This window comes from Vicia villosa, linkage group LG5 (assembly GCF_029867415.1).
Source record: "Vicia villosa cultivar HV-30 ecotype Madison, WI linkage group LG5, Vvil1.0, whole genome shotgun sequence".
Lineage (NCBI taxonomy): Eukaryota > Viridiplantae > Streptophyta > Magnoliopsida > Fabales > Fabaceae > Vicia > Vicia villosa.
The window spans coordinates 143,207,563-143,234,987 of NC_081184.1; the positions used below are offsets into that span (position 1 = coordinate 143,207,563).

Sequence of the window (27,425 nt, forward strand, 5' to 3'; positions counted from 1 at the left end):
TTTCAACAAGATCACAAGCATGGTTCTCCTCCATGCCCTTGGCCTTTGGGTTTGTCTTTTGTGGGAGATCACCAAGCACCCTTGTGTTTTTTATTTGCATTTTTATTTGCTATTGTTTCATGATCTAACTTTCGTTAACCTTTATTCATACAAAAACATGTTCAAAGATACAAGAGAGTGACCAACACTTAAGAGGATCTTATTTCATGATCAAAGATGTTCAAAAGCTACCAATTGTTAGTTGGTCCAGTGGTGATTGGCGCTGGACTTGGTAGGGAGAACCACGGTTCGATCCCCCGCAACTGCAATCGGGAGGGGGATGGAACCACTTGATGCCAGAACTCGCCCCCGAACCGGACTAAACCGGTGGTATAAAGCCAAAAAAAAAAGATGTTCAAAAGCTCAAAGTAACTTGGTTTGTGGTTTAAGTATTCCCAAAGATCAAACAATGTTTCCAAATTAGGGTTTTGGTTCCTTGAAGTCAAAGTTGTGGTCAATTCTTGGTCAAATGGACTTTTCTTCAAGGCATGACCTATAATCTTTGGCCATATTCATCTCAAGCTTCATTCAACTTCATTTGATCAAGAGAAGTTCAAGTTTGATGTTTATTTTCACAAATGATTCAAGTTTGGTTCATGGTTTATTTCCATGCATTTTCTTAAGCAATCATCAAGATTAATCAAAGGTCATTCAAGCCTCATTCATATGGTATTCATTTGATCATCATTGAGCTTTAGAATGCAAGAAAACATCAAACAATTTCAAGTTAGTACAAGTGCGTTTCACCTGAAATCAAGTATGGCATACCATTTGATCCAAAATGCATAACATTCTCAATTTTCAACTTTTATGGGCACTTCTTGAGGCCAAATGTCCCTCTTGATGTCCTCTACAACTTTGCTTCAAAGGTGAAACATCAATTCAGCCTCTAAGCATCTCAAATTTTGTATTGGATTTCAGGCCATTTGTGCACAAAACAAGGTTCATGACATGTTTGACCTAATGTCAGATCACATTTTCAGTGGCACGACCTCAACTTTACCAGCTTTCCATTTTCAGCTCAAGTACTCTTTTGAATCCATTCTTTTTGCATTTGATTCTCCTCCATGAAAGGAACATTTGGCTAAAATAAAATAAAAAACGCACGAGTATATTCCATTTGGCCTCAACTTGAACATGGTGACCTAAACTCTGTTTTGTACCGTGACCTATAATTTGCATTCACATGAAATTCAACTTGGGACCACCCAAACCACGTGCAAACTTGCTCCTTGCCACAAAACGCTTTTCACCACTACACAATGACCTGGATTGTGCCAAAACTCACACGTCTCGTGCCATTTCTTACACGGTTTGGTTCTAGAAAATTCTCAACTCATTTCACACGATTGAGATCTCATTTGGCACGTATGATGAGCTCACTCCCTTTACTATAAATAGAAAATCATTTCCCCTTCATTTTCAAGCTTGAATAGCCCCTAAAACTCTGCATAAATCTCAACCTGATACTCTAGAAAACCAGAAGTTGATTCTCCATTTCAAGCTTATTTAAACTTTTAATCACCACCCAGAAACCTTCAACGACATCATATGAAGTTGTTTGAACAAGTACATAAGTTTGAAACACCTTGCAAGCATCATCATCATTTCACCATTCTCAAACCTCTGAAGCTCACTTGGGAAAAGTAGATACGAGTTACATTTCATAATAAAAAAAATACCACTCTCTTACGATTGCTTAATATAGGGCTAAATTGTTCCGATTTGGTTGATTCCATCATTACTACTAACTTGACCTAATATTTGTGCTAACTTTACTTTTTGACACCTTTACTTCAATATCCTTTATCATTATGCCATTTACATTCATGTCATTTATTACTTGTCATTATGTTTATGCTTTTTGTCTTTATTGCTTTATCTTTACTTGTCAAAAGACCAAAAACATCTAAAAATGACAAAACCCTAAAAACTCTTAATAATCTTGTGTGGAGTTGATGTTACTATCCATAGTTTGAGGAGTATTTGAACTTGTGGACTTAGGATAAAATTTCCCTTGCTTGGAGTTTGTTGTATCTGAGAACTTGCGAATTCATATGGATCTATAATCTTCAAAACAAGACTTGGCCCTAATCCTGACAATTTTGTATCTTGGCTTGAACTTAGGATTTCATCTTATACTTTGTGATCTTAATGTTCATCTGATACACTTGTGGTCTTGAATTTCATTTGATATTTGGTTCATATGAGACCTTGGATTCATCTGATCATATGCTTTTCTTACTTGCTTGTTGCTTTTTGTGGCTAAATCCAAAGAGAAAGGAATGCTCATTTTGACTAATGTCAAATGCTTGCTCCATCTTGTGGTTAGTTCACTTGCACATACAAAGGCTTTCTCTTGGGCTACCTAACAATGAGACATTTTATTTTCCTGTCCTTTATCTTTATGCTTTAGGATAGTCTCTTCATCTCATCCCACTTCTTTAATTTTCAAAACTTCTCCCTTTTTTCAAAACCTTTTCATAAGAAACCTTGGCTTTGTCAAGTTATCGTGAAAATATTTTTCTTAAATAAATGCAAACACTTAAGCATATTCAAACGCTTTCAAAAAACCTAAAAAGAATAAAACTCATCAAACTTCTTTTTGTGCCTTTGTTTACTTTTCTTATAAAACATTTTCAGAAAGGAAGAATATTAGTTAATTTCTTGCAGTGATGCAAACCCTTAGCCTGAGTTGAGGTAAAAGTTGTTGATATTTTCCATTTGAATGTGAGACATGCTTGTGAATTAAATCCAAGTAAATCTCTCTTTATCAAGATGATGCAAATACAAACTCCCGCATACTTGTGAATGGCAAATGGTGCTTTCCACTCGAAGACGGCGAAATGCCTTTTCCATAAAAATCAATCAAACAAACTTTCGTGGTTCTTTTTAAGCAGAACTACAAATGCTATAGTTTCTCTATTGCACATAAGGGGTATGTAGGAACAAGATACAACGTCTTTCCTAGCACAATAAAAAATAAATTTCTTTTCTTATCTCATTAATCTTTTGCAAACTTTAACCCTTTAGCCTAAAAACACAGATTTTCAAGAGGTTCATGTAGAGTACCACAGATGTGAGGGGTACTAATACCTTTCTATTGTATAACCAACCTTTGTATCTAAATCTTTTCTTTTGTTGATTTTTATCAATATTTTCCCTTTACTTTGGAAACAATAAAGTTCGGTGGAGAATCTTGCTTTTGCAAGTTAAGTTAATCAATAGCTTAATTTCAATTTTTTCTGCCGCGACACTGAGATTCCATTTTCATCTTTGTTAAGACTGTAGGAAGGATACACATGAGTTACCATAATTTTTGTTTCATTCATGTTGTATTTTTTTCACAAGATCCTTGATATAGTTATCTTAACATAAAAAAAACATCCTCAAGTTGTTTTTTTAATCCAGAAAAAATATAAGTTCTCTCATCATACTCATCTCAAATTTTATTTCTATGAGGTTTGAAAGTCCTCACACATTTGCTTGTTTGTTGAACCAAAGATGATGTCATTTTCACATACATGAATAGGTAAATGATCATTTTATGTGTTTTTTAAAATAACATTGCTTCAATTTATCCTCTGGAGAAATTATTTTTAATGAGAAATATACTTAGTCTTTCATACCAAGCTCGAGGAGGTTGTTTCAGACAATACAAAGCCTTTGTAAGTTTAAAAATATGATTTGGATTAGTTAAGTCCCTAATACCAAGAAGTTGATTAACATATACTTCTTCATTTAAAAAACCATTTAATAAGGTACTTTTATCATCCATTTGAAATTTTTCAATGCATTTATGTACAACATATCAAGGCAAATTCTAATAGCTTGTGTACTTGCTAAAAAAGTATAATAAGGTAGCCTTGTACATGTAAGGTTATTTTAGATGTGTAAGATATTTGGATGATACGTAGGGCTAGCTCACACAACGTGCTGGGAATCTTTGTATGTATATTTTTGAGAAAATTGGAGACCCTCTTTTAGTTCTAAGAATGAGGTATTTATAGAGGCTTTCTCGGGCCTTGAGCTACAAAGCTATTGGAATAACTTTGTCCTGGTTAAACTACCAATAAAATGGTAAAGGGAAAACTTGTTCTTCCTATCGCGGCGCAAAAAATACTCAATCGTCAGAAACACTCAAAATACAATAGAGTCACCACCAAACTTTATTTATTCCAAAGGAAAGAGAAAATATCCATAAAATCCGCGAAAGAAAAGAAAATGGTTGTCGCAACCAGATTGTATTCGGGAGTCAGTTATGAAAGGGGAAAGTATTAGTGTAACACCATAGACTGCTTTCACGATTACCGACTGACCTCACAAACTAACACGAGTCTTTTCAGCATGATATGTCCCCACTCACACGTTTTTTTGGGAAACTTCCCAGAAGGTAACTCATCCAAATACTACTCCAAGTCAAGCACATTTAACTTTGGAGTTCTTATTTGTTAGGCTACCGAAAAGAAGATGCATCTTGTTGGTATAGATAGTACCAATCAATCCTTACAAGCCTTCCTTGAACCATGTAGTCTCATACTTGCTCAGCCTCAAGATCCTTCTCATTCCGATGTGAATTCGATGACCACTCATCGCCCTCTCCGACCTCAAAATTGTCTCACTGTCATGCCTCGTGCAGCAACAACCATTCCTTGTTCTCGTTGGCATCGGGTGTTACGTGCCCACCAACATCCGCATAGTTCGTCCCTGAACCACATCGTACTAGAAGAGGTCTACTCAGATACCATTTGTAATGCCCCTAAATGCTTTCAGAATTACCGACTGATCCCACAAACCAACACGGGTCTTTTCAACAAGATTGTCCTCACTCACACGCTTTCTGAGAAATTTCTCAGAAGGTCACTCATCTAAATACTATTCCAAGTCAAGCACACTTAACTATGGAATTCTTATTTATTAGGCTACCGTAGACGGTAGCCTAATAAATAAGAACTCCATAGTTAAGTGTGCTTGACTTGGAATAGTATTTAGATGGGTGACCTTCTGAGAAATTTCTCGGAAAATGTGTGAGTGAGGACAATCTTGTTGAAAAGACTCGTGTTGGTTTGTGGGGTCAGTCGATGATCCTAAAAGTAGTATGGGGTATTACAATTAGCATCTCTCACATCCGTTATACTCAACATGACCCATTTATTTAGGTTCGCAAATGCGTGTTAGCGTGATGCTTATTTGCGATTTTCTAATTATTATGTGGAAAGAAAAGAAAGAAATAAAAATTAGGTTTTTTATTATTTTGCTCGCCGATATTTCAAAATCCTGTGCCTACGTATTCCAAGTGCAATGGAAAAATTAGAGCGTTGTAGTTCATGGTGGAAAACCAAGAATTTGTTGGTTGCTTTTAAAGAGTGATGCTTAAATCACATTGAGCAGTTGAACATTGCTTGTTGCTTGGTCTTAGAGGCTAAAGCATTAGTCTGTTCACGTCAAAATGGATAAAGCATACTCGTTTACGAAAAGATTCTTAGAGTCATACTAAGGGAGAAAAAGATAGTTTGATGAGTTGACTTTGCTTTTAGAGGATACAAATGTCAAATCACCAAGCTATACAACTTGCATTCAGACACCTGAGGAAAAGGTAGGACATACGTCCATCTCGTCCGTTTATCTGTTATAGAAAAATAATGAGACGAGTTTAGTCATAACCCCTCTACATAAGGTGAATATCTAAATGACCAAGATATACAACTTGTATTCAGATACTAGAGAGAAAGGTAGGACATGCGTCCATCTCGCTCATTTACCGTTTGTGGAATTAAACTAAACTCTTTTAATCATTGTATTTTAATTGAATCTCGAATATTCAAATGACCAAGCGATATAACTTGTATCCAGATAATTGAGGAAAAAGGAGGATATATGTCCATCTCGTTTGTCTAATCCATTTATTAAGAAAAATATAACGCGTTTTGATTTAAAATCGGGTGAAAAATATTTGGTGTTGATCAAACGTTTGCATTACATTCAATTAAATTTATTTTAAAAATTGACTTAATGTTGGATTAAGCATTTTAATTCTTTTGAAAATATTTATTTTAACCTAATATTGATTAATCTAATTAATAATCTAATTGAAAAAGTTAGTAATGTTAAGTCAATAAAAGTTAACTAATTGAAAAATTTGAAAAATATTTGGTGTTGACCAAACGTTTGCATTATATTCTATTAAATTTATTTTAAAAATTGACTTAACGTTGGACTAAGCGTTTTAATTCTTTTGAAAATGTTGAGTTTAACCTAGTCTTGATTTATCTATTTTTCTTGTTTTTTATCATCCAAAATTCCAAATTAACCAAAAAATTAACCCTAAACCTCTCAAAAAAACCTAAAAATTGAACCTAAAATCCTTAAACGAACAAACACTTAACATTAAAATCACACCAAAACTATAAAGACAACGATAATTTAAGCGAAGCATAAAGATCAACACAAACCTAAAATTACTACAATGAAAGTTCAATCAGTTTCCATTCAAGCAAACAACAACATCATCATCAACAAAAATTTAAGCTTCAAGGAAAGAAGCCAAAAAAACTACCTTCCAAAAGTTATCAGAGTAATGGCTCCATGAAGGTAAGTCTCTTTGAAACTCTTTCTCTTTTTGTTTTCTGTTTCTGTTTTCTTTTTTTTTCTTTTCTTTTTCTTCTTCAATTCTTTGTGCTTCTGCTTATTGTGTTTCTCATTTGTTGTGTTCTGTTGTTAGGTATGTGTAACTCTTTTAGCTAAGAGTATCTATATGAAACTATGTCATTGGGAATTTAACAGTGCAAATAACAAAGTAAAAAAGTGAACTCCTGGCTTTTAGTCTTTGTTCCAATGTTGATAAAATATGAAAAATAGATGGAAAAGGATAAAACTCTTGATGTTTCCTTCTAATTCATATGCATGAATGACAATTAATTCTACGAAGAGCAGATGAAGCCGGTCAACTCTGACTGTTCATCTACTTAGGCCTCTAAGAACTGATGAAATGATATAATACTGCGCTATGACCAACAAACCAACCTTTTGGCTTTTGGTTATGTAGATGAATGGATAATGACATAGTTATCATAAGGAAAGTCAAACTCATGACCGTCCGTCTAGTACTTGTATTATGGATGAAATGAAACCCTGAGACATCAAGATTAGATAAAAGTGTCCACTCTTACATCTTATTCTCTTTTGACCTCTATAAATGAATGAAGATGATTTGGGACTAAGATAAAACTCTTGACTCATTCACATCAGATGAATGAATGGGTGCCATCAAGACTAGATGAAATGTCAAACTCTTGACTTTTCATTCTCAACCTCGATGGATGATTTTGATTGATGAGATGCATGACTAAATGAAATGGTCATGCTATACTGACGCATATAAAAAAAACTTAGGGTAAAACACTTCCTATAATCATTGAGGAAATGGTTTCTTCCATTGACTGACTCTCTTTAGTTTGTCAATACATGCCTACGCCATCACCCATGTTTATTGGGTAGGTGGGGTTACCTTGGGCGGACCGAACCCAATAGGAAACTTATCACCAAGTTTGGATAAATGCGTTTAGCCAGTACTGGGTGTGCTAAGGTTTCGTTATGTAGCTCGCCCCTCACAAGTGTGTTTAACCTTCATTCATTTCATGGACCATCTCCTCTTAATACCCAATAAATTTATACTTATACAATACAATTTGTTGAATTATTCTAAAAAGGAGAGTTAGATCATCCTCGTCCCTAGAGTGAGGATCAGTGGACTCTTTATTTTTCTTTCGCTCAAGATTTTGTGAGCATGCAACAACTCTTTGCGTTATGAGTTTCTCTCGGATGAATATTTTCTATGTGAATATTTTTGCACAATAACTCTCAATCAATTCTTCAATTTCCTTTTCTATATTCTTCAATGAAATAATGATCCTTTATATAGGCCCAAAAAGTAGACCGTTGGGAAGGACAAAATGTCACTATCGTTGCCAGTTGACATAACGATGGCATGGGATCGTGGGAGACAAGAGCACAACAATTCTTTTGATCGTACATATGTTTTCACCATAGTGGGATGGGTGTTGTACTGTTGTACTATTTCTTCTAGTGCAAGTTTCTTGATCTTATCTTCTAATGAAATACTTATGATCTGAAGTAATGATGAGTCCAGAAGAGATCACTTAGATGAGTGTTCAAAGAGTATCAGAGTCAGAACCTTGTCTTCAGAATTAAAAGCAAAAATTTATATGAGAAATAAATCTTGACTTCTAAGCTGGAAGAAAAACTTATTTGACTTAATTTCTAAACTAATATTTTACTAAAAATTTTGCTGAAGATTTTGAATTCTGAACTAGTAACAAAAAATTTATTTAAATCAAATTTTGTCGACATTGTTAAATAGGATATTTTACTAAAACAAAAAAGGTATTACAATACAATTATAAACTAAATCATTTTGTTTTTCACAATTAAAAAAAGAAATCAAACCCACTCTCAAAATTGGGGTCCATGCCTAGACAATTGGACAGAAACAAACCACAAGACAAACTATTTCCAATTTTACAAGCAAAACAAAATGGAAATCATTGCCCTTTACTCATTTTGTTACAAAATTTAGCTTCACCTTTATTATTATTATTTTTCTAAAAAAGAAAAAAATTTCTCACAAACTGAGAATCTGAATTTGACTGAAATACAATAATAATTAAAAAAAAGAAAGAAATAATCATTAATTAATACCATGCATTAATATATTTCTAACAGAATGTAACAAAAAAAAAACTGTAACAGAAGAAAGAAGAAAAGGGAGGAGAAAGAGGTTGTTGATGGTGGTAGCTGGTGGAGGAGAAACAGAAACGGAAGAACCCTAATCTCTCTGTCTCTGTTCAGAAACAAAAATGAGCGGTCATTTAACCAGGAGGCACAGTGGGACCCACAAAAAGGCTCCTTCTATGTCCAAAAGGATCGAAAACGGAACCGCCAGCGAACCTTCCAGCAAACCTTCTTCTCCTCCTTCCTTCGAGTAATCACTTTCTTCTCATTTCAATCTTGTTCAATTTATTATCATCGTTATTACCAGATTTAGTTTGATTTTATGGTTAATTTTTGTTTTTGTTAATTCGTTTGTTCAATCTAGAGCTTTTGAATTTTGATAAATTGTTTGTTAATTAAGTTTAGTTAATTGTTTTGGTGTAATTGTTGTTGTTAATGGAATGATTTAGGTCTGATGGAGGGGAAAGGACGGTTAAGAAGCTTAGGTTGTCCAAAGCCCTCACTATATCTGAGGGGACATCAGTTTCAGATGCGTGTCGGCGAATGGCAGCGCGGCGTGTTGATGCTGTTTTGCTGACTGATTCAAATGCTTTGTTATCGGGGATCATGACTGACAAGGTTTGTGAATTTTCTGTGTGAATATGTGTTTATTGAGTGAGGGAAGTGCATAATATAGTTTGAGATTTAATTTTAATGTATAATGCAAGGATGTGCATGTTGTGTTTAGGATATTGCTACTAGAGTTATTGCCGAGGGTTTGCGACCGGACCAAACAATGGTGTCAAAAGTAATGACTCGGAATCCTTTGTTTGTGACATCAGATACACGGGCCATTGAAGCCCTTCAAAAGATGGTCCAAGGTAAGCTTCATTCGTTAATATCAGTGTTATTATTTGATTTTAGGATGTCGTATATTCATGTTGTTGTCACGAGTTTATCAGGGAAGCCTGCTGTCACTTGTGTTATTGAACCATTGGTGACTTGAGCTTGATCCAATGATCACTTCTTTCTTCATTTTCTTTCAGTTGCCTATCTCTGGGACGTAGAATATGTTGGGTGGTAGACTAGTAGTTGATCCCTTGAACTATTAACCATTCACTGTGCCTTATTATGTTTTTTCTTTGTCGCAATATTCCTTTCCCAACCTTTGCTCATTTATTACTCTGTCTGTTTCTTTAAATAATGGTGCCTGATCGTGCAAGAATTCGGCAGTGTTTCTACTAGATTCCGTGTTTACATCTTGTATAGATGTATAGCCTATAGGTTTGTTTGACTAGCACTACAAGCAAGCATGTAAGCTCATATAATTAAAAAGGACCCGTTTGACAACCATCATTTATTCATGAGCTTATTACTTATTTTTATTCCTCCCTCCGTTCCTTTTTAAGTCACTTTTTAGAATTTTTTTCTTCCTTTTTAAGTGTCATTTCAAATTTCAAAGTAGAATTGATTGTATTTTAGTTTAAATTACCCCTAGTTATTTATTATGTATAAAGAGAAAAAGTCAAATAAATTAATAAAAAGTTATGGGTATTGGGTAATATAGACAAAAAGATAATCATTGTTTAAAAAGTAACAACTTTTATTAGCTTTCTAGATATGTGTAAAAAGTAAAAAAATGACACTTAAAAACGGAACGGAGAGGAACGGAGGAAGTAGCTTATAGGACCTGTTTGATTTGCAAAATGACAAGTCTTGGACATAGTAGTACATGGCAAGCCTTTAAGTTACTGGACAACTTTTTTTATCCTGTACGACATTTGATGAACAATGAACAACATAAATAAAATAATGTATTTTTTTACTATAATACCCTTTATACTATATATATAATTTTAATGAATGTAAAAATATAAATCAAGGAGAGAAATGATAATAGAGAGATAGAGAAAGAGAAGAGAGAGGAGGAAAAAGAGGAGAGAATTAATTAAATGTATCTTTTTTTCGTCATGTTAAATCTATAAGCTAGTCCAACCGATAATTTTACCAAACACTACATATTCAATTAACTAGCTTATCCATTATTAGCTATTTGTTATAAAATTCATCCGCCATCAGCTATCCAATATAAACTCATCCACTATAAGCTAACCTATCAGCTACTCACTATTTTTTACCCAATAGAGCCTAAAGTAATTCTTTAAGTGAGGTACAATTTGATTATTTCTTTTTAAACTTCTAGGTAAATTCAGGCACCTGCCTGTTGTGGAAAATGGGGAAGTCATTGCCATACTGGATATTACCAAATGTCTTTATGATGCCATATCTAGGATGGAGAAGGCTGCCGAGCAAGGGAGTGCCATTGCTGCTGCAGTTGAAGGTGCGGAACGCCAGCGGAGTAGCAATGCATCTGGTTAGTTATTAAAAGTATTCTCATGCTCTTCTTACAGTATTCAACTACCAACTGTATTTGAATTTGTAAATTGCATCCACATACAGACATGTGTTTTTAATGTTTATTATACAGTAGGTATCACTGTTGAGTTCTGAAGCATATATATTTTTAAATTTATGAAACTTATCATCTTGTATACTCTTAAGTTGATTTTACTGTTTCTACAATAAAATTCAAGCTTTATTTATCTTGCTGCTGAAATTAGAAACAAGGAAGCTGGTAGTTAATAGGATAAGATAGGTAGAAGAGAATTACAACTGTGCACTTTTTTTCTCCTTCTAGTATAAATCATTTTAATCAAAAAATGTTTGAGGAGTGGATACCATGTCAATCCTCTACTAACTTAAGTAATAACGCTTGGTTAGTTATTTCCTAAGTTTGTTATTATTTTTTATTGACATTCCTCAATTGTGATTTGTGATTCTCTTAAAAAGTTCTTAACATTCTTGGCTTTGACGACTTGAAGTTTTTATCTAATGAACTGGAAAGGTTTTATCTGCGAGTAATAAGCTGAGTAGATAGACGTTTTGAAGTTGTGGGACTTAAGGTAAAAAATGAGAGAAAAATATTATTGATAATTGATAATAGCTTAACATTTACTTATTCAAAAGACTCAATACTAAACCCCATACCCTATTTATATTGATACATAGGCTCAATCCTAAACCAAAAACAAATCATGATAATAATAACTAGTATACAATCTGATACTAATAGATACTCTAAATTAATATAAGAGATATAACATATTTTATAATATGGTATCACTCCCCCTCAGGCTGAAGCTTACTAAGCTTTAAGCTTGTTACAAACATACCTTTTAAAAGAGAAAATGTAACAATTGAGGCAACAATCTGAGGTATGTGATTCAGATAAGCCTTCAATCTTTTTCTAGCATAATCAAAACCCTGGCTTCAAAGAAAAATTAACCCCAATTTGACAACGGATGGATGCCAAAATAGACAAACGGTTAACCAGTAAACAGAAGTAACTACTCAAAGCTTAACCATTTAACAGAATTAAACATGCTTAGCAATAAGAAAAATCAAAAGCATTGGTATTAGGCCAGTGCTCACTTTGGCATCTGAAGCCTTACTTGAAATGTGTCACCACGTCTTCTCAAACCATAACAACATTTTGTCAGCCCTCACTCCTGCAGCGGAAGTCCAAACATGAAGGTTTCACAACTTCAAACAAAAAAAAAGGTGTTAGGCCAGTGCTCACTTCGTCTACTGACACCTTAATCTGGAAGTGTCACAACTTCAAAACAAACTTAAAACAATATTAAGTCCATGCTCAATCCCACAACTGAAACTCTAATTGAAATGGATTATGGTGGCACAACTTCAATCAAAACAAAATATGCAGTGGTTTTTATTTTTTTTACCAATGGCGGAAAATACTTGTGGCAGAACAACCCCAGAGCACATGCAACACCGATCAAATCACAGAAACACAAGACAACGAGCCACCAAAAAACCAAAAAAAGAACAGTAGCAAAATCAAGAACCTGAAGCATGTTCATAGAAACCGGCGAAGGTTCAACTACCTATAATACTGAATAATAAGTCCTCTAGATGGTTGTCCAAGCAAGACATTTGGCAGGCCATTTTTGTTACCCATCAATAAAATCTTAACATCTTGTGATTTGGCCGGCTATTTTTGTTACCCATCAATAAAATCTTAACATCTTGTGATTTACTCTCAAGATTATCATCAACTTAAGAAGAGCATTACTCTCACTCAGTCCAAGCAAAGGCCACATAAATAGTAGGCAGAAAAGACACACAGTGTTGAGGCCAAACGCCAAAACAGGGAGCTTGTTCTTAAAAGTGGGATCCTCAAGCTGGATGGTCCCTACCAAAACAGAATGCGCAGACGAGCTAAATGGGACTAAGGTAACGAGAACGTAACAAAATTCCGAGTCAGACACCAGAAAAATCATGCCGGAAGGCCGACGGACGTGCTCTCACACAGGACTGTTGGCAGCTGCATGCGGGCTTCCCCGACAATGGTGGTAGCATATTTGAGCGCATGGATCTGTTTTTGGAGTTGAGAATTTTGGGATTGCGTAGATCAGAAGATTCGATACACAATAGATGTATGGAAAAATGTCAAAAAAAAGAAAAAGAGAGATCTATTATTATATTCCCAACCTCTTATGAATTCAGAAGCAGAATAGTAGCTAGACTTTTCAAGGAGGATCAAAATAGGCTCTAGATACCATGTTGAAGTTGTGGGATTTATGGTAAAAGATGGGAAAAATAATTGATAATAGCTTGACATTTACTTGATACAAAATACTCAATAATAAGTCCTATTTATAGATGTACATAATACATAGGCTCAATCCTAAATCAATAACAAATCATATAATAATAACTAATAAAAAATCTAATAGTAATATAAACTCTAAATTAATATAAAAGATATTATAAAATATTTTATAATATTATAACAAGATGAATGGAAATTCCAATACTATTAAGGGAGTTGCATTAAAACTTAGCACATTTAGGCATTAATATTACTAGTGTGCCATTTAATGTATGCAGTTTATTTTTAAAACTGTTTGAATGGTTTGTACTTAATGTTTCTTATTTTTAAAACTGTTTGAATGGTTTGTACTTAATGTTTCTTATCTTTAAAGTCAATTTGAGTGGTTGCCAAGTGTTTCAGTGTTGTTAGATTTGACACGGTTGCCACTCAGTACATGTTTGGTATCACGGTCGATGGGTTGAAAACTTGAAATGAGATTTGACTTCTTTTATTGGTCTTTCTGTATTTGTCAACTTCTCTATCCTCGCTTTATCAATTTTTAGAAGTGCTGTATGTTCTCCTTATTTCTTCTTCATATTCTAATGATGCTAATATTCTGTCTCAATTGTTCCCATCTTTATCAGCTCCAAATGCTTTGTTAGAAACATTGAGAGAGCGGATATTCAAGCCTTCCTTGTCAACCCTAATCAGCGAAAATACAAAGTAATTTCCGCATTTTATTTTGTTGTATATGTATGTATTGCTACATGATGCTTATATGGTCAAGTATCATTGTTTTACAAAGTTCTGTAGCTTTATGTTTCTAGGGTTGCTATTGCATCAGCAGCAGATCCTGTGTATGTAGCTGCAAAAAAGATGCAGGAGTTGCGTGTTAATTCAGCTGTTATCGTATCCTTGTCAGGATCCAGGATTCAAGGGATACTCACGTAAGATCATTTTTAGAGGCTTTACTCTATTCTACTTGAGTTCTCATTATATGGAATGACATAATTTTCTTAGATAACACTTCCCTTTAATGATATTGGGCTGAGCTTTGAAACCTCTTTTTTGTACAATATATTGTTCTCTGGTAGGTGCCTAGTATTGTTCTCTAGATTTCCATCCCATCTTGTCAAGTGGATTGGTGGTTACATTACCATTCAGTGCCGATGTTCCTATCTTTTTCCTAATTTGCTCCTTTGTCATTGTATGCATCTTTTATGCAGGTCAAAGGACATACTTATGCGTGTTGTGGCTCAAAATCTCTCTCCCGAGTTGACTCTAGTGGAAAAGGTTAATATTTTATTTTTGATTTAAATATGTCATTGGTCTCTACAAATATACCATATTTTGTCGATGGAATTTTTTTTGTTTGATTTTGGTCCTTGCAAATATTTTTTTATTTTGCTTTTGGTCATTGTAATTTTGTTTGGTTTGGTTTTGGTCTCTGCAAATAATTTTTTTGGTTTGGTTTTGGTCCTTGCAAAATTGATTTTTATTGGATTTAGGACTAAAATCAAATATTCTACATGTTACCGGGATCAATTTCAATATAAATCAATTTTGCTAAAATTAAAACATAAGAACAAAGACCCAAAGCAAAATAAAAAATATTTGCAAGGATCAAAGCCAAATAAAAAAAAACTACCAGAACTAAAATCAATTAGGGGTATAATTGCAGGGATCAATTAAATATATAAGCCTTTTATTTTTCTAAAAATCAACGCAAGTGTAAAGATTTTTGTTTGTTTTATTGTGAGACACTATTTCTTCTGTTGCCTTATTTTTGCTCGATATTGAGAACTGGTTTGATTTTGTTCTTGGTTCTTCCCTTTCTCACTTAGGTAATGACTCCAAACCCAGATTGTGCAACACTAGATACAACAATACTTGATGCCCTGCATATGATGCACGATGGGAAATTTTTACATCTTCCTGTGCTAGACAGACGTGAGCTTACTTTCCTAAGTTTACTGGCAGATTCTAAATTCTTACTTTTCACTGACTATTATTGTTTCTGCAGATGGATATGTTGCTGCTTGCATTGATGTTTTGCAAATAACTCATGCTGCAATTTCCTTGGTAAATTTTATTTTTAACATGCATAAAAATAATAGGTAGCATTTTGTGGACATGTTTGAATGTGATGAAGCGTAACATAAGTGTTCTGTATTATGTACGGTGGATTTAAAAGTGTTTAATGGATCAGTTCAGCTGTCCATATAACATTCCTACTTTTGACATCTTCATTATTTGCAATCCTTGCGGTGTTCACTTTTATTGAAATTGAAGTCAATATTGTGTAGAAAGAGTCATGTGCCATTTTTTAGTTACAATTGATACAGATGCCAATTTCTGATTACTAAGATGTACCCTAGGTTGAGAGTAGCTCTGGAGCTGTTAATGATGTGGCAAATACAATTATGCAAAAATTTTGGGACTCAGCTTTTGCTCTAGAGCCACCAGAAGATTTTGATACCCATAGGTACACTGGTTGTACAAATATTTAAGCATGAGATATTTTTTTCTTCTTTTTTCTGATATTTGAATCTGCGTTGTTTTATTGCAGTGATGTTTCTGGGCTCATGACATCAGATGGAGCAGATACATCAAAATATTCTACGGGTTTTGGAAATTCATTTCCTTTCAAATTTGAGGATCCCAATGGTCGCATGCATCGAATCAACTGTGGTAACTATCTTGGGGAAAACATTGGGAAGAGTTGGTCTATATCTTGTTTGTTTTTGTCTTGTATGTTTGCCTCCAACATCTTGTGCACTGAGTCTGAACATGGGTTATGTGATTTTATGCTCTTCTCTACCCATTTTGATTCTTATAAGAACTCAGTTATTTATGTTGCTGTTTTTTGTAGGTACTGAACATCTAGATGAGCTAGTATCTGCAGTCATGCAGAGAGTTGTTATCAAGGACAGAGAACTCCCTGCGATTGTGGTGTGTTTCATGCTAGTGCAAATTCTTCTGTCTTATGAGTTACATGTCTTTAGTTTCATATTAACTTTTTCCTCATTTATAGTACGAGGACGATGAAGGTGATAGAATTTTTCTTGGAACCGATGACGATCTTGTTGCTGCTGTCAGCTATGCTAGATCTGCAGGAGTGAAGGTGAAGTTATCTGCTTCTACTAGCTTTTTTCATTTGAATGATATTGGCTTCTATGGGATAATTCACTTGGATTTGATCAATACATTCTCATGTAAAAAGTATCTTTTTGTATTTCAGGCTTTAAAGTTGCATTTGGATTTCGGCAATTCAGTCAAACCAACACCAATCCCTGGTACAGCCACTAGACCAAAATCTAGTGTTTTGTCTCTCAAGTCCAGTGTTTTTGCAGGGGCTATTGTTATAACAAGCATTGGCGTATTAGTCTACCTAAAACGGTCCAAGTAACGTGTTTCGCGGTTTAAGCCAGAAAAAGCAATAATTGCTCTGTATGAATCCCAGAGCTCTTTTGCATTTTAACTGCTCATTGCAAAGGAAGTGCTGAATACTGAAATAGGAGAGCTTCTCTAATATTGAGTCTTTTTGTTTGGGGTTAGTATTTATCCCCATGAGATAGTAGCTTATATTTTTTTGGTCTCATGTATCTGTAACTTATGTATAGATAATGTCTTGTTATACAACAATGATAAATGCTGGGGTTCTGCATTTTTCATTGATTTCAAGCATACTTGCAAATTGCAGTCACGCCAAGTCAAAATAATCATTGGTAGAATATAAATTATTTAAATTTATCTAAATCTTACTTCTATCATTCATTTTGGTCTCTAGTCAAATGTGCTCCTTTTCTCCATATTTGTGTTGAGTTATCAACTTATCACTATTTTTGACACATTGATTTCCTCAAGTGTCTTGCAACAGGACAATTTCATGCGTTGCAATTTACAACACATTGTCACATAGGTGTTTAATATGTTTATTCTATAAAATTTTATTAAATTTTTCTTAAAAATACATATCAAATTAATTTTAAGAGTTTTTTTAGTACTAAAATACAACACAAATCTATCTATCTATAATATCAGAAAATTAATGGTTGTGGAAATGTCAAAAATACCTTTATTTGATTTTTTGCCACCACATTAAAATTGTGGTTTTTTTATCTTTGCACCATAAAGTTCTTAATTTTATTATTAAAATAATATAACTCTTATATTTTATCAAATTTATCAACTCTCTCTTCATTCTCTATTTTATTTCTCTTTCATCACTTTCTCATTTCTTTCTTCAAAAAAAAAAAAAAACTATTATTGATATATATTTTTCTATATACGAAAAATTATGATCGAAATATTTTTTAGTCGAAAATGATATACGAAAAAAATTTATTCAAAAAATATATTATTGATCTAAATATTTTTATATATGAAAATTTAATATTGATCCAAATATTTTTGTAAACAATACCTAAATAAAAATAATATTAGTATAAAAAAAATCTATTATTTACGAAAAACGGTTATTATAACCCAAATATTTTTTTATTAAAAAAATGATATACGGGAAAAATCTACTATTGATCTAAATATTTTTATATACGAAATTGACTATTTATCCAAATATTTTTTGTAAATGATACCTAAGCAAAAATGAAGTTTGTATACGGGAAAAAAATATATATTATTGATATAAATATTTTTATATACAAAAAATATTATTTATTAAAAAATGGTATAGGCCAAAAAATTTATTATTGATCTAAATATTTTTTATATGAAAATTTGATATTGATCCAAATATTTTTGTAAATGACACCTAAAAAAATATTTGTATATAGAAAAAAAATCTATTATTTACGAAAAATGTTATTTATGATCCAAATATTTATATTCCAAAATAGTATACGGGAAAATAATCTACTATTGATCTAAATATTTTTATATACGAAATTTACTATTGATCCAAATATTTTTGTAAATGATACTTAAACAAAAATGAGGTCTGTATACGGGAAAAAATTTATTATTGATTTAAATATTTTTGTATACGAGAAATGGTATTTATGATCAAATATTTTTTATTCAAAAATGGTATACGAGAAAAAAATCTATTATTGATCTAAATATTTTTTTATACGAAAATTTAATATTATCCAAATATTTTTGTAAATGATATCTAAATAAAAATAATATTTGTATTATTATTTACGAAAAATGTTATTTATGATCCAAATATTTTTTATTCAAAAATGGTATACGGGAAAAAATCTAATGTAAATATTTTTATATACGAAATATACTAATGATCTAAATATTTTTGTAAATGATACCTAAACAAAAATGAAGTATGTATATGGGAAAAAAATTATTATTGACCTAAATATTTTTATATACTAGAAATGGTATTCATGATCAAAATTTTTTGATCAAAAAATGGTATACGGGAAAAAATATATTATTGATCTAAATATTTTAATATACGAAAATTTAATATTGATCTAAATATTTTTGTAAATGATACCTAAACAAAAATAATATTTGTATACGGAAAAAAAGTCTATTATTTACGAAAAATGGTATTTATAACTCAAATATTTTTTATTCAAAAATGGTATACAGGAAAAAATTTAGTATTGATCTAAATATTTTTATATACGAAATTTACAATTGATCCAAATATTTTTGTAAATGATACCTAAACAAAAACGAAGTCTGTATACGAAAAAAAATCTATTATTGATCTAAATATTTTTATATACGAGAAATGATATTTATGATTAAATATTTTTAATCCAAAAATGGTATACGAGAAAAAAATTTATTATTGATCTAAATATTTTTATATATGAAATAATCAATTTTTTTTTAACATTTTTATTTAAAATAAATGATGTATCCAAATTCACATAACCGAACAGAACACGTGCGTATGAACCGGTTTGTTACTAGTTAAATATAAATATAAACAATAATTTTTGTTTGTTGGTAATAATGGATTTATGTACCATCTGTACAAGATTATATCTTAAATCTCATTATCAGAAATGTGCAATATTTAATTGGGATCTCAACAACATCCTAGAATGGAAGAACTAAATTGTGTGTAAAGCCACCAATTTCAAACAAAAAAAAAATCAGAAACATCTCGTGCTTTCTAATTGTAATTTTATTTAGAAATGTCTTATGCCACATATCTCAAGCAACATAAACTTCTTTTCAATTCTAATGGAAGAGTATCAAGTTGGGTATCATATATATGAGAAAATATGTTTTTCCAAATTTAAGGAGAATGAAATATACCAATAGGAAAAAGGAGAATGAAATATTGTAGATTTATAATATGTAGATTTAAAAGTGAATTTATGAAATTACATTAGTAAGAACTTATAAATCATAAATAAGTAAGAGCATATATAGAGCATGATGATTCATTTTATGCAGGTGCAAATATAAAAATTTATAATTTGCATTTAATAATATTTATTGATTGTAACTTCTATACACAATAATCTTTTAATAATAATTTAGATATCAATATGTTTTCATAATAATATTAATTGTAATTTTTATAAAATAATCATTAACAATAATTTCAATAACAATATATTTTCTTGTAAAGTATTTATTTTTCTATTCCATATTTTAAATATTATATAGTTTTTTTATATTAAAATTTTTTGAGCAACAAAATATGCAAATATTTTAAATATAATATAGTTTTTTTTTCATATTTTAAATATATTTCTTGTAATATATATATATATATATATATATATATATATATATATATATATATATATATATATATATATATATATATATATATATATATATATCAAAATTGAAGATGCTCATAAAAAATCAAAATTATTACATTATCCTATATATAAGATCAGATGACAAATTTTACGCATATTAAAAAAAATAGTAATATATCAAATATGTAAATTTTAATACATTATCCTAGACAAATTGATAATATTAATAACTGGTATATGTAAAAAAAAACAATTTGTAAAATCACATATTTAAAAACAAATACGAATTCTAAAATTTTATAATCATGAACAAGAGGAGTAAAAGACAAAACAAATTAAGAATTATATATAAAATTTAGCTTACACGATTTAAACAAGGAATCCGCAGTAGTACATCAGGCAAATTCTAAGTTGAAATCCGGGTTCGATTCCCGGCTGCGGAATTTGATTTTTTCAATAAACCAATTTTCTTTGCGTTTTCCAATTCTACATTTTGGCACGTATTAAAAAATGACTATTATTTGTCTTTCTTCTATGGTTACCGTTATTAGCTAGTACTAGTGGGCTCCATTCTTCTTGTTCTCCATTATAAACTAAACTAACTCATTTATTTTTCTCTCTGACTTCAGGTTAGTAAAGTTGTAGCAGCATAGAAGAAAAGATGATTGCCTATGAAGAAGAAGAGATGCCTAAGTTATCATCATCATACCAATCTCACCAACCACTTCACCTCTCTTCCTTCATCAGAGATGTCAATTACAGGTCCTCTCTCTTTCTATGTAGTAGTATATATGAATGTTCCTTTTGATTTTTCAATTTGCGTGTGGTGATGCCAATGCAGCTGTGGTTCGTGTGGTTATGAACTGAACTTGAACTCCAGCAATCGCAACATGACATCTGTCGTAGATTCAAATTACGGAAAATCAATTAAGAAGAGGAAGAGATCTCTCATTTCATTCTTCTCTGTTGACGAAACCAGATTCACTCACATTCAGCAATTCTCATTCTCGTGGATTTCATTTTTCAATTTCCAACGCACAGCAACAGCAACAAAACTACTCTGCCGCAGCTGTGGAAACCACTTAGGTTATGCTCGCACTTTCCCTTATCACTCTGGTTCTAGCTCATGGGATGGTATCTCTGATTCTAGAACCTTCTACATTAAACTCAACGCCATTCAACCTTCTTCGTAATCATTGCTCCTTTTCTTATTTAGTTTCACAATTATAGAGGATCCCTCGTCAATTATCACGGGATAATAGAAGAATAAATGTTCTAAGTGTTGAGTGTTTAAAGTGTTATTAGGAACAAAATAATGTTAGTTGTGATTCAGTTAGAGTTAGTTATAATTTATTGTTTCTCATTTTAAGGAAAAAAAATTGTATCATTGTAATTCTATACTTTTGTTCAATATGAAATTACCATATCTGATTCCCTTTCATTCAAGCTTTTCAGCTTTCTCTCTTGTTTTTGTTCGATATGCAAATTTACATTTAGAGACAGACTCTTACAATTTTCGACATCATCTGGATCTAAGCCAATATATATGCAGAATATCAATACTCTCTCTTTACTCAACCCAATTTATGTCCAACTGTTTAAGTTCTGTATGCCACTTGTGTGTGTCTTGAGAAATATACGGTCTAGATGCTGTGTTGATCTCGCTATCTACATCAGGTGATTCCGTTTGCTCATTTTCCTTATCCCTGGCAAGGTTGTCCTGACTGCTTCTTTTCCTCCTCGCCTTAAGGGACAAAAGGCGCGATACCTCATGAAGTCCACCCCACTTTTCTAGCGCTCGTGCAATATCAAATCGGCCTGCGAGGAGTGAATTCCATCATGTAATACGAGCAATGCAAACAATACGGTTAAAGTTGAGAAAAAGGAATATCTCAACCTACCTACGCGTTCAAACGACTTTCTACTAGGCATAAATGACGGGTCCATTCCCCAGCTTCTTTGAAATTTACTTATCTGCATGAAGAAATGAATTATGTTCTGATAGAACCTGTAAACAATGTTATGTTTGTTAATAAGGCAAGTGAGTACCTCTTCCTGCAAATTTTCAAGATTATCCCAATAACCCTTTGGTTTGCGGTTTTTGTAAGCTAGAGCGAGGTTCATCATGGTTGCAATCTTTCTGAATCCACCCATGCGAGTTATAGCCTTCTCAATATCCACTCTTCCGTGCAACCGAAGCTGCTTTCGCATTGGCATAAACCCTTCCTGTCCATGTTCAGCTACGAATTTCAGTAGTTCAGATTTTAGGATTTCAATATCCCTCTGTAACCCTGGAACTCTTGACCTTTGATTAGACGAGCATTGAACATTACAATCAGAAAAATCATCAGCTGAACTAGAGCTGTTATCATCTTCAGAGGCAGATGCAATATTTTGTTGTCCGGAATTTGCATGCTGCTCACAAACTTCCGATGATTGAGATGCTTTCTGGTTCTCAACGTAGTCTCTTATTGCACACAAGTTTGATGGCAGATCTTCATAAATGACCTGAAACAAAGAAATGAATACATTTCAGCCATTCAAGGGTTTAAGAATATCTAAAATACACATTTTTTTCAGAATGTTTTGCCTATATCTCCAAACAGTACATACATCGAAAACAATATGAAATCGATTAAGATAAACCAAATCAAACAAACAGACAAACCTCTTCCATGATAGCTTCAGAAAGGAAAGTATCTTTGCGCATTTTTGACTCCACAGAGTACTTTAGAAGTGTGTGATGATTTCCTAGTTGCTCAAAAGTCCATTTTCCTTGGAAGGAGTCAAAGTCACCTTCAACCTGTTCAAAACTAATCTCTTGTTCTAGCTGTTCACACAAATCTAACACAACGCGGGCGTGAAGCACCATATAAAGCAGACCCTTGCACCCTTCCTGCATGGTGATTTAATCTAAAACTACATCAATCATATACAATTGTGCGCAGGGGCGGATTCACATTGTTGGGATTGGGGGGCTCTTGCCCCCACAAGAATCATAGCCACTTACCAATTAAAGTAACTTTATCTTGGAAATTGTGTACTCAATTAATTACAAACACATATTTAATTTAATTTTTTATTTTATTCAAGACAAACTTTCTAAATGGAGGTTTCTTAACATGTGCCTTTAGGGCACATGTTAGCATTACCCTTTTATCTCTTCTTTTTTATCAATTACAATTAAGTTGCACCCACTAGCTATATGGAGTTAGACAATCTATTACACTTCTTTTTAAACTCACTTTAACATTTGTTTTTTTACAAATTTATTCTATTGTTTATTTTAGATTTTCTTTTTAGATATATTATTAGTTTTATATTTTGTAATATCTTAAATTTAAATATATTTTATTATGAAATATTAATTGAAAAAATGGATCAAAGTGTTAAGATCATTCTTGCAAAAGAAAGAAGATAATTAAAATATTATTTAAAAAATATATTAGTTGATGCCAAAGAGAAGAAAAAATATTATGTTATCCAAAAAAAATATTTGTAAAAAATATATTGTTAATCAAGAGAGTAAGATATTTCTCCAAATATTTTTTTTAATTCTAATTACTTTACAAAAATTGATAATTAGTTAAATTTTACATGTATAAAAAATGTATGTATTTTGTTCATATACAAAAAAGATATATTATATAATATTGATAATATAAAATATTACATTCACACTAAAAAACAAATGCATAAATAACAATTATAATTCATTAAAATTACTTTCATTTTTGCTATCATTTAATTTTTCTTATTAATTTTTTTTTTTGCCCCCACCTTATAAATATTCTAGATCCGCCACTGATTGTGCGTTTGTATCAGTTTTTATGCAGAGATATATATCAGTATCTTTAAGAAAAAAGTGGCTGGAAAATATACAGTTAAGAATTAAGATTCTCTCATTTTAACTCTACTTAGTTAAGATTGCTCCATACCTGAAGAATGCGGACTTTATTGTTATCTCGTGATAAAATCTTACTGATTGCTAAATTTGGAACTACCCTGCAACAAAACATTTTTTTCCTCGGAGTTAAGTCGGGAAAGTGGAAAACAAGACCTAGAAATATTTTACGGCATGCTTCTCAATATCTCTAGTGTAAAAAGGAAACACACATTACTTACTCAGGAAGCGTCTCATAGGAAGACATAACATTCCATACATCACAAACAGGAGCTTTAACTGTTATACTTGCAAAAACACACCGATGAACACCTCCATTTTCCTTCACATGAAAAGCTTTTTTATCAGTAACTTTGAGTATAGCTCATTTTAAGAATTAAAGCCATCTAATAACAATTTAGTAAGTTACCAAAAGTCCATCGAATCTGCGGAGATGAACTTCGTCCACTACACAAGGCTTGTCAAGGCTACAAACTTTTCCAAAAATACCCCAATTGCTGTTTAACTCACTCGGAGATGTAGGCAATGAACTGGAAATTGAAGTGTCCAAACCTTTATCTTCTCCAGCAGTCAATTTGTCGCTTTCACACAAAGAACCATTTATCTTTTTGACATAAGATCCATTAACAGCCAAAGTTTTGTGCAAGCCATCTTCTGGTAGAGGAATTTTCTGGTTTCCCAAAAGAGTCCTTTCAACTCTATAGGCTAAGGCTCGGAGATTCACAGGAAGATCTGATCTGATAATCCTTTCTAAGAAAATAGCTGGGAAGTTGAATCTTGGTATCACATTAACCTCATAAGATAAAATAGTTGATGATGATCTACAAACAAACGGAAATGAAGGATATAAAATCAAAATATAATCTCTTTATATTACACAAGGTTGCTTATTAACTTTCAGATGTATAGGTTCTACCTTGTTCCTGATTTTACAGACCATTTTCCCTCAAACTTCTTAAAATCTCCATCAACCATGGAAAAGTGAAGTTCTCGATCCCATTCCTAGAGCATTAAATTTAGATATTAATACATATGAAAAGTATCACAGTTATGTCAATTCCATATATGTTGGAACAGTGTGTTCATATCCTAAATTGTTTCGACTCTTCAACGTTATCCATATCTCAGTCACATATAGAACTGATTGCTCCTAGTATGCACTCTGCAGTAACAAAATCAACGAAGAAAACGAGGTTTAAGAATGCTTACAGAATTAAGAATTTCTTGAAGATCCAAAACAACACGAGCTTCAATGTGCCAATACATTGCCCTTTGAAATCCTCTTTGCTCTAACCATATCCTTCCAGGAAATGGGCAAGGAATACGCCCGCTAACAACAAAACAACACTAGTATTATCAGAGTCATTTATGAGGGCGTGCAAGGAAGACGCACAGGGCCTAAAATTTGTCAAAGTTAAACCCTGACTAAATAGAACCTCTTAAAATATTGTCACGGTTAAATATTATTTGTTTTGCCATGCTAAACTGCAGCTAACCTAACCTACTCAGGACCTCAAAAACGTGAAACAACATTAGTACTATCCATATGTTGCATGATTCAGTGCCTTTCATATGGCCAATTCATAACATTAATTTTTGGATTTTGAATTGAAGTTATAATGGAGATGTATTGAATTGGGCCATGTTTGGATTAACATGTTAATTAAGTGCCTATACCATAAATGCTTATAGATAATCTATTTCTATAACCAAAGTCAAACTATTTTCATATTAGCTATAAAAACTGAGAGCTTATGAAAATAAGCTGAAAACTGCTTCATAAAATCTGACAGACAGAAGTACTTAAATAAGAAAATCCAACACAAGGCCTTGACAGATTACCTCCAAACAAGATTTGGTATGAAATCAGCGAGGTGTTCATAATCAGTGAGAGCATTCCAAACAGAATCAATATCAGCATTGATAGAAATCTCAGCCTTAACTCTCCGTTCCCTCCAAGAAACCACTTGAAGCTCACAGTGAACTTCACGGTCACCATCTTCTTCTAGCCCATTATTGAAATATCCTTCTTTACCATCCAAATGGCTTCGGGGTTTGAACTGTGTTGGTGAGGAGAGAGCAATTCCCTTGTGAAAAATTCGAGGGAAAAAGAGGAGGCTGAGTGAGAGGAATGGTGGTTTGGAATGTAGGGAAGAACGGAAAGAAAGTGGGTTGGCGGTTGAATAAGAATAAGAATAAGAAGAAGCTCTGCATGTAGTGATCATTGAGTGAATGGAGTGTGAAGAAGAACAAATAGTAACAGCTTAGTTAGTTGTTGTTGTTGTTGTTAATGATGTCTGATGACATAGGGTACATTGTGGCCACTGGTTTTTGGGTTGTTATTATCCGATGGTGTTTTGTTTACACTTTTGCACTTCGCAGTTGGTGGTTCCAACTCTAGACACGTAGGATCTCTTGACATTTAACTTCTTCCTACTTAATTTTTTTACGGAATAATTTTTCTAGTGAGTTAAAAGAAAAAAATTGGAGATAAAAACCAAAATTTTTACACTAATGTCACAAAGGTAAAAAAAAAAAACTGTCACCTTTTAAAATAAAATTATCGCGATATTTCAGTATTTTAAAAATCTGACCGGTCATCAAACCGGTAAAGATACTGAATTACTGGTTTATTAGTTGAACCATTGAGTCACTGGTCGAACCGCATGACTAAATAGAATTAAACCGGATAACTTAGTTAAATAAATCAGTCTCTATTGTAATACTATATATTTATTAATTAGTAAGAACAACATACTAAAAGAGCTGAACTTATGAATGAGAAAGGCAAGAGAGAAGGGAAATTTGAAACTTACCAATAGAGAGTTGAATGAAAAAACAGAGAGAGACCAATGAAAGAAACAATAGATCATGGAAGAGACCAATCAGCGAGACAAGCCTGCAGAGAGAGACCTGCGAGCAAGACAAACAATAAGAGATCGCCGAGGGGAGAGACACCAACGATCGAGAGAGAACATCGAAAGAAGAAAGCTTTCATTCTTTTCTTCCTTTTTTATAATAACTTTTATTTATACAATAAATATTTTAAAATATTGAATGAAAAATTAGACTTGCATTTTTTATGGAAAAAACTTCGGAAACTGAAAAACTAAAGTATATTTAAAGTGCAACAGGGAATATGGCACTTTTTTAAGAATAATTTGTGGCTTTTTTAAAAAAACCCTCCAAACCAATCGTTAGTTGTTCAAGTGGTGATTGGCGCTGGACTTGGTAGGGAGAACCACGGTTCAATCCCCCGCAACTGCGATCGGGAGGGGGATGAAACCACTTGATGCCAGAACTCGCCCCCGAACCGGACTAAACCGGTGGTATAAAGCAAGAGTTCTTGAATTCCTTGAAT

At 32.5% G+C, this 27,425-nt stretch overlaps 3 protein-coding genes across 3 annotated transcripts; 2 read left to right on the forward strand and 1 right to left on the reverse strand.

The window, feature by feature from the left end:
* Positions 1-8,767: 8,767 nt before the first annotated feature.
* LOC131602892 (CBS domain-containing protein CBSCBSPB3-like) lies at positions 8,768-17,203 on the forward strand. Its single transcript, XM_058875111.1, has 14 exons — positions 8,768-9,040; positions 9,240-9,408; positions 9,518-9,650; positions 10,973-11,143; positions 14,089-14,167; positions 14,272-14,391; positions 14,671-14,737; positions 15,289-15,394; positions 15,468-15,526; positions 15,823-15,929; positions 16,014-16,135; positions 16,317-16,396; positions 16,479-16,568; positions 16,686-17,203. The coding sequence occupies exons 1-14, from the start codon at positions 8,916-8,918 to the stop codon at positions 16,851-16,853; spliced, it is 1,596 nt and encodes a 531-aa protein (XP_058731094.1). The 5' UTR covers positions 8,768-8,915; the 3' UTR covers positions 16,854-17,203.
* Positions 17,204-20,788: 3,585 nt separating this feature from the next.
* On the forward strand, positions 20,789-21,504 carry LOC131602894 (uncharacterized protein At4g08330, chloroplastic-like). Its single transcript, XM_058875113.1, has 2 exons — positions 20,789-20,922; positions 21,002-21,504. The coding sequence occupies exons 1-2, from the start codon at positions 20,822-20,824 to the stop codon at positions 21,351-21,353; spliced, it is 453 nt and encodes a 150-aa protein (XP_058731096.1). The 5' UTR covers positions 20,789-20,821; the 3' UTR covers positions 21,354-21,504.
* Positions 21,505-21,563: 59 nt separating this feature from the next.
* Positions 21,564-26,393, reverse strand: LOC131602893 (uncharacterized). Its single transcript, XM_058875112.1, has 10 exons — positions 25,907-26,393; positions 25,274-25,394; positions 24,981-25,066; positions 24,474-24,885; positions 24,286-24,386; positions 24,099-24,165; positions 22,829-23,056; positions 22,210-22,668; positions 22,062-22,134; positions 21,564-21,978 (listed from the first exon to the last, which is right to left on the reverse strand). Exons 1-10 carry the CDS (start codon positions 26,287-26,289, stop codon positions 21,731-21,733), a joined length of 2,178 nt encoding a protein of 725 aa, XP_058731095.1. The 5' UTR covers positions 26,290-26,393; the 3' UTR covers positions 21,564-21,730.
* Positions 26,394-27,425: the final 1,032 nt, after the last annotated feature.

Bases quoted from the DNA above. Each gene is read 5' to 3' on its own strand.
- LOC131602892 (XM_058875111.1), top strand. From the start codon at position 8,916: ATGAGCGGTCATTTAACCAGGAGGCACAGTGGGACCCACAAAAAGGCT. The intron at 9,041-9,239 runs GTAATCACTTTC...GGAATGATTTAG, and splicing joins TCTTCTCCTCCTTCCTTCGA to GTCTGATGGAGGGGAAAGGA. The intron at 15,527-15,822 runs GTAAATTTTATT...GATGTACCCTAG, and splicing joins CTCATGCTGCAATTTCCTTG to GTTGAGAGTAGCTCTGGAGC.
- LOC131602894 (XM_058875113.1), top strand. From the start codon at position 20,822: ATGATTGCCTATGAAGAAGAAGAGATGCCTAAGTTATCATCATCATAC. The intron at 20,923-21,001 runs GTCCTCTCTCTT...ATGCCAATGCAG, and splicing joins ATCAGAGATGTCAATTACAG to CTGTGGTTCGTGTGGTTATG.
- LOC131602893 (XM_058875112.1), bottom strand. From the start codon at position 26,289: ATGATCACTACATGCAGAGCTTCTTCTTATTCTTATTCTTATTCAACC. The intron at 23,057-24,098 runs GTATGGAGCAAT...ATCACCATGCAG, and splicing joins ATAAAGTCCGCATTCTTCAG to GAAGGGTGCAAGGGTCTGCT. The intron at 21,979-22,061 runs GTAGGTTGAGAT...CACTCCTCGCAG, and splicing joins AAAGTCGTTTGAACGCGTAG to GCCGATTTGATATTGCACGA.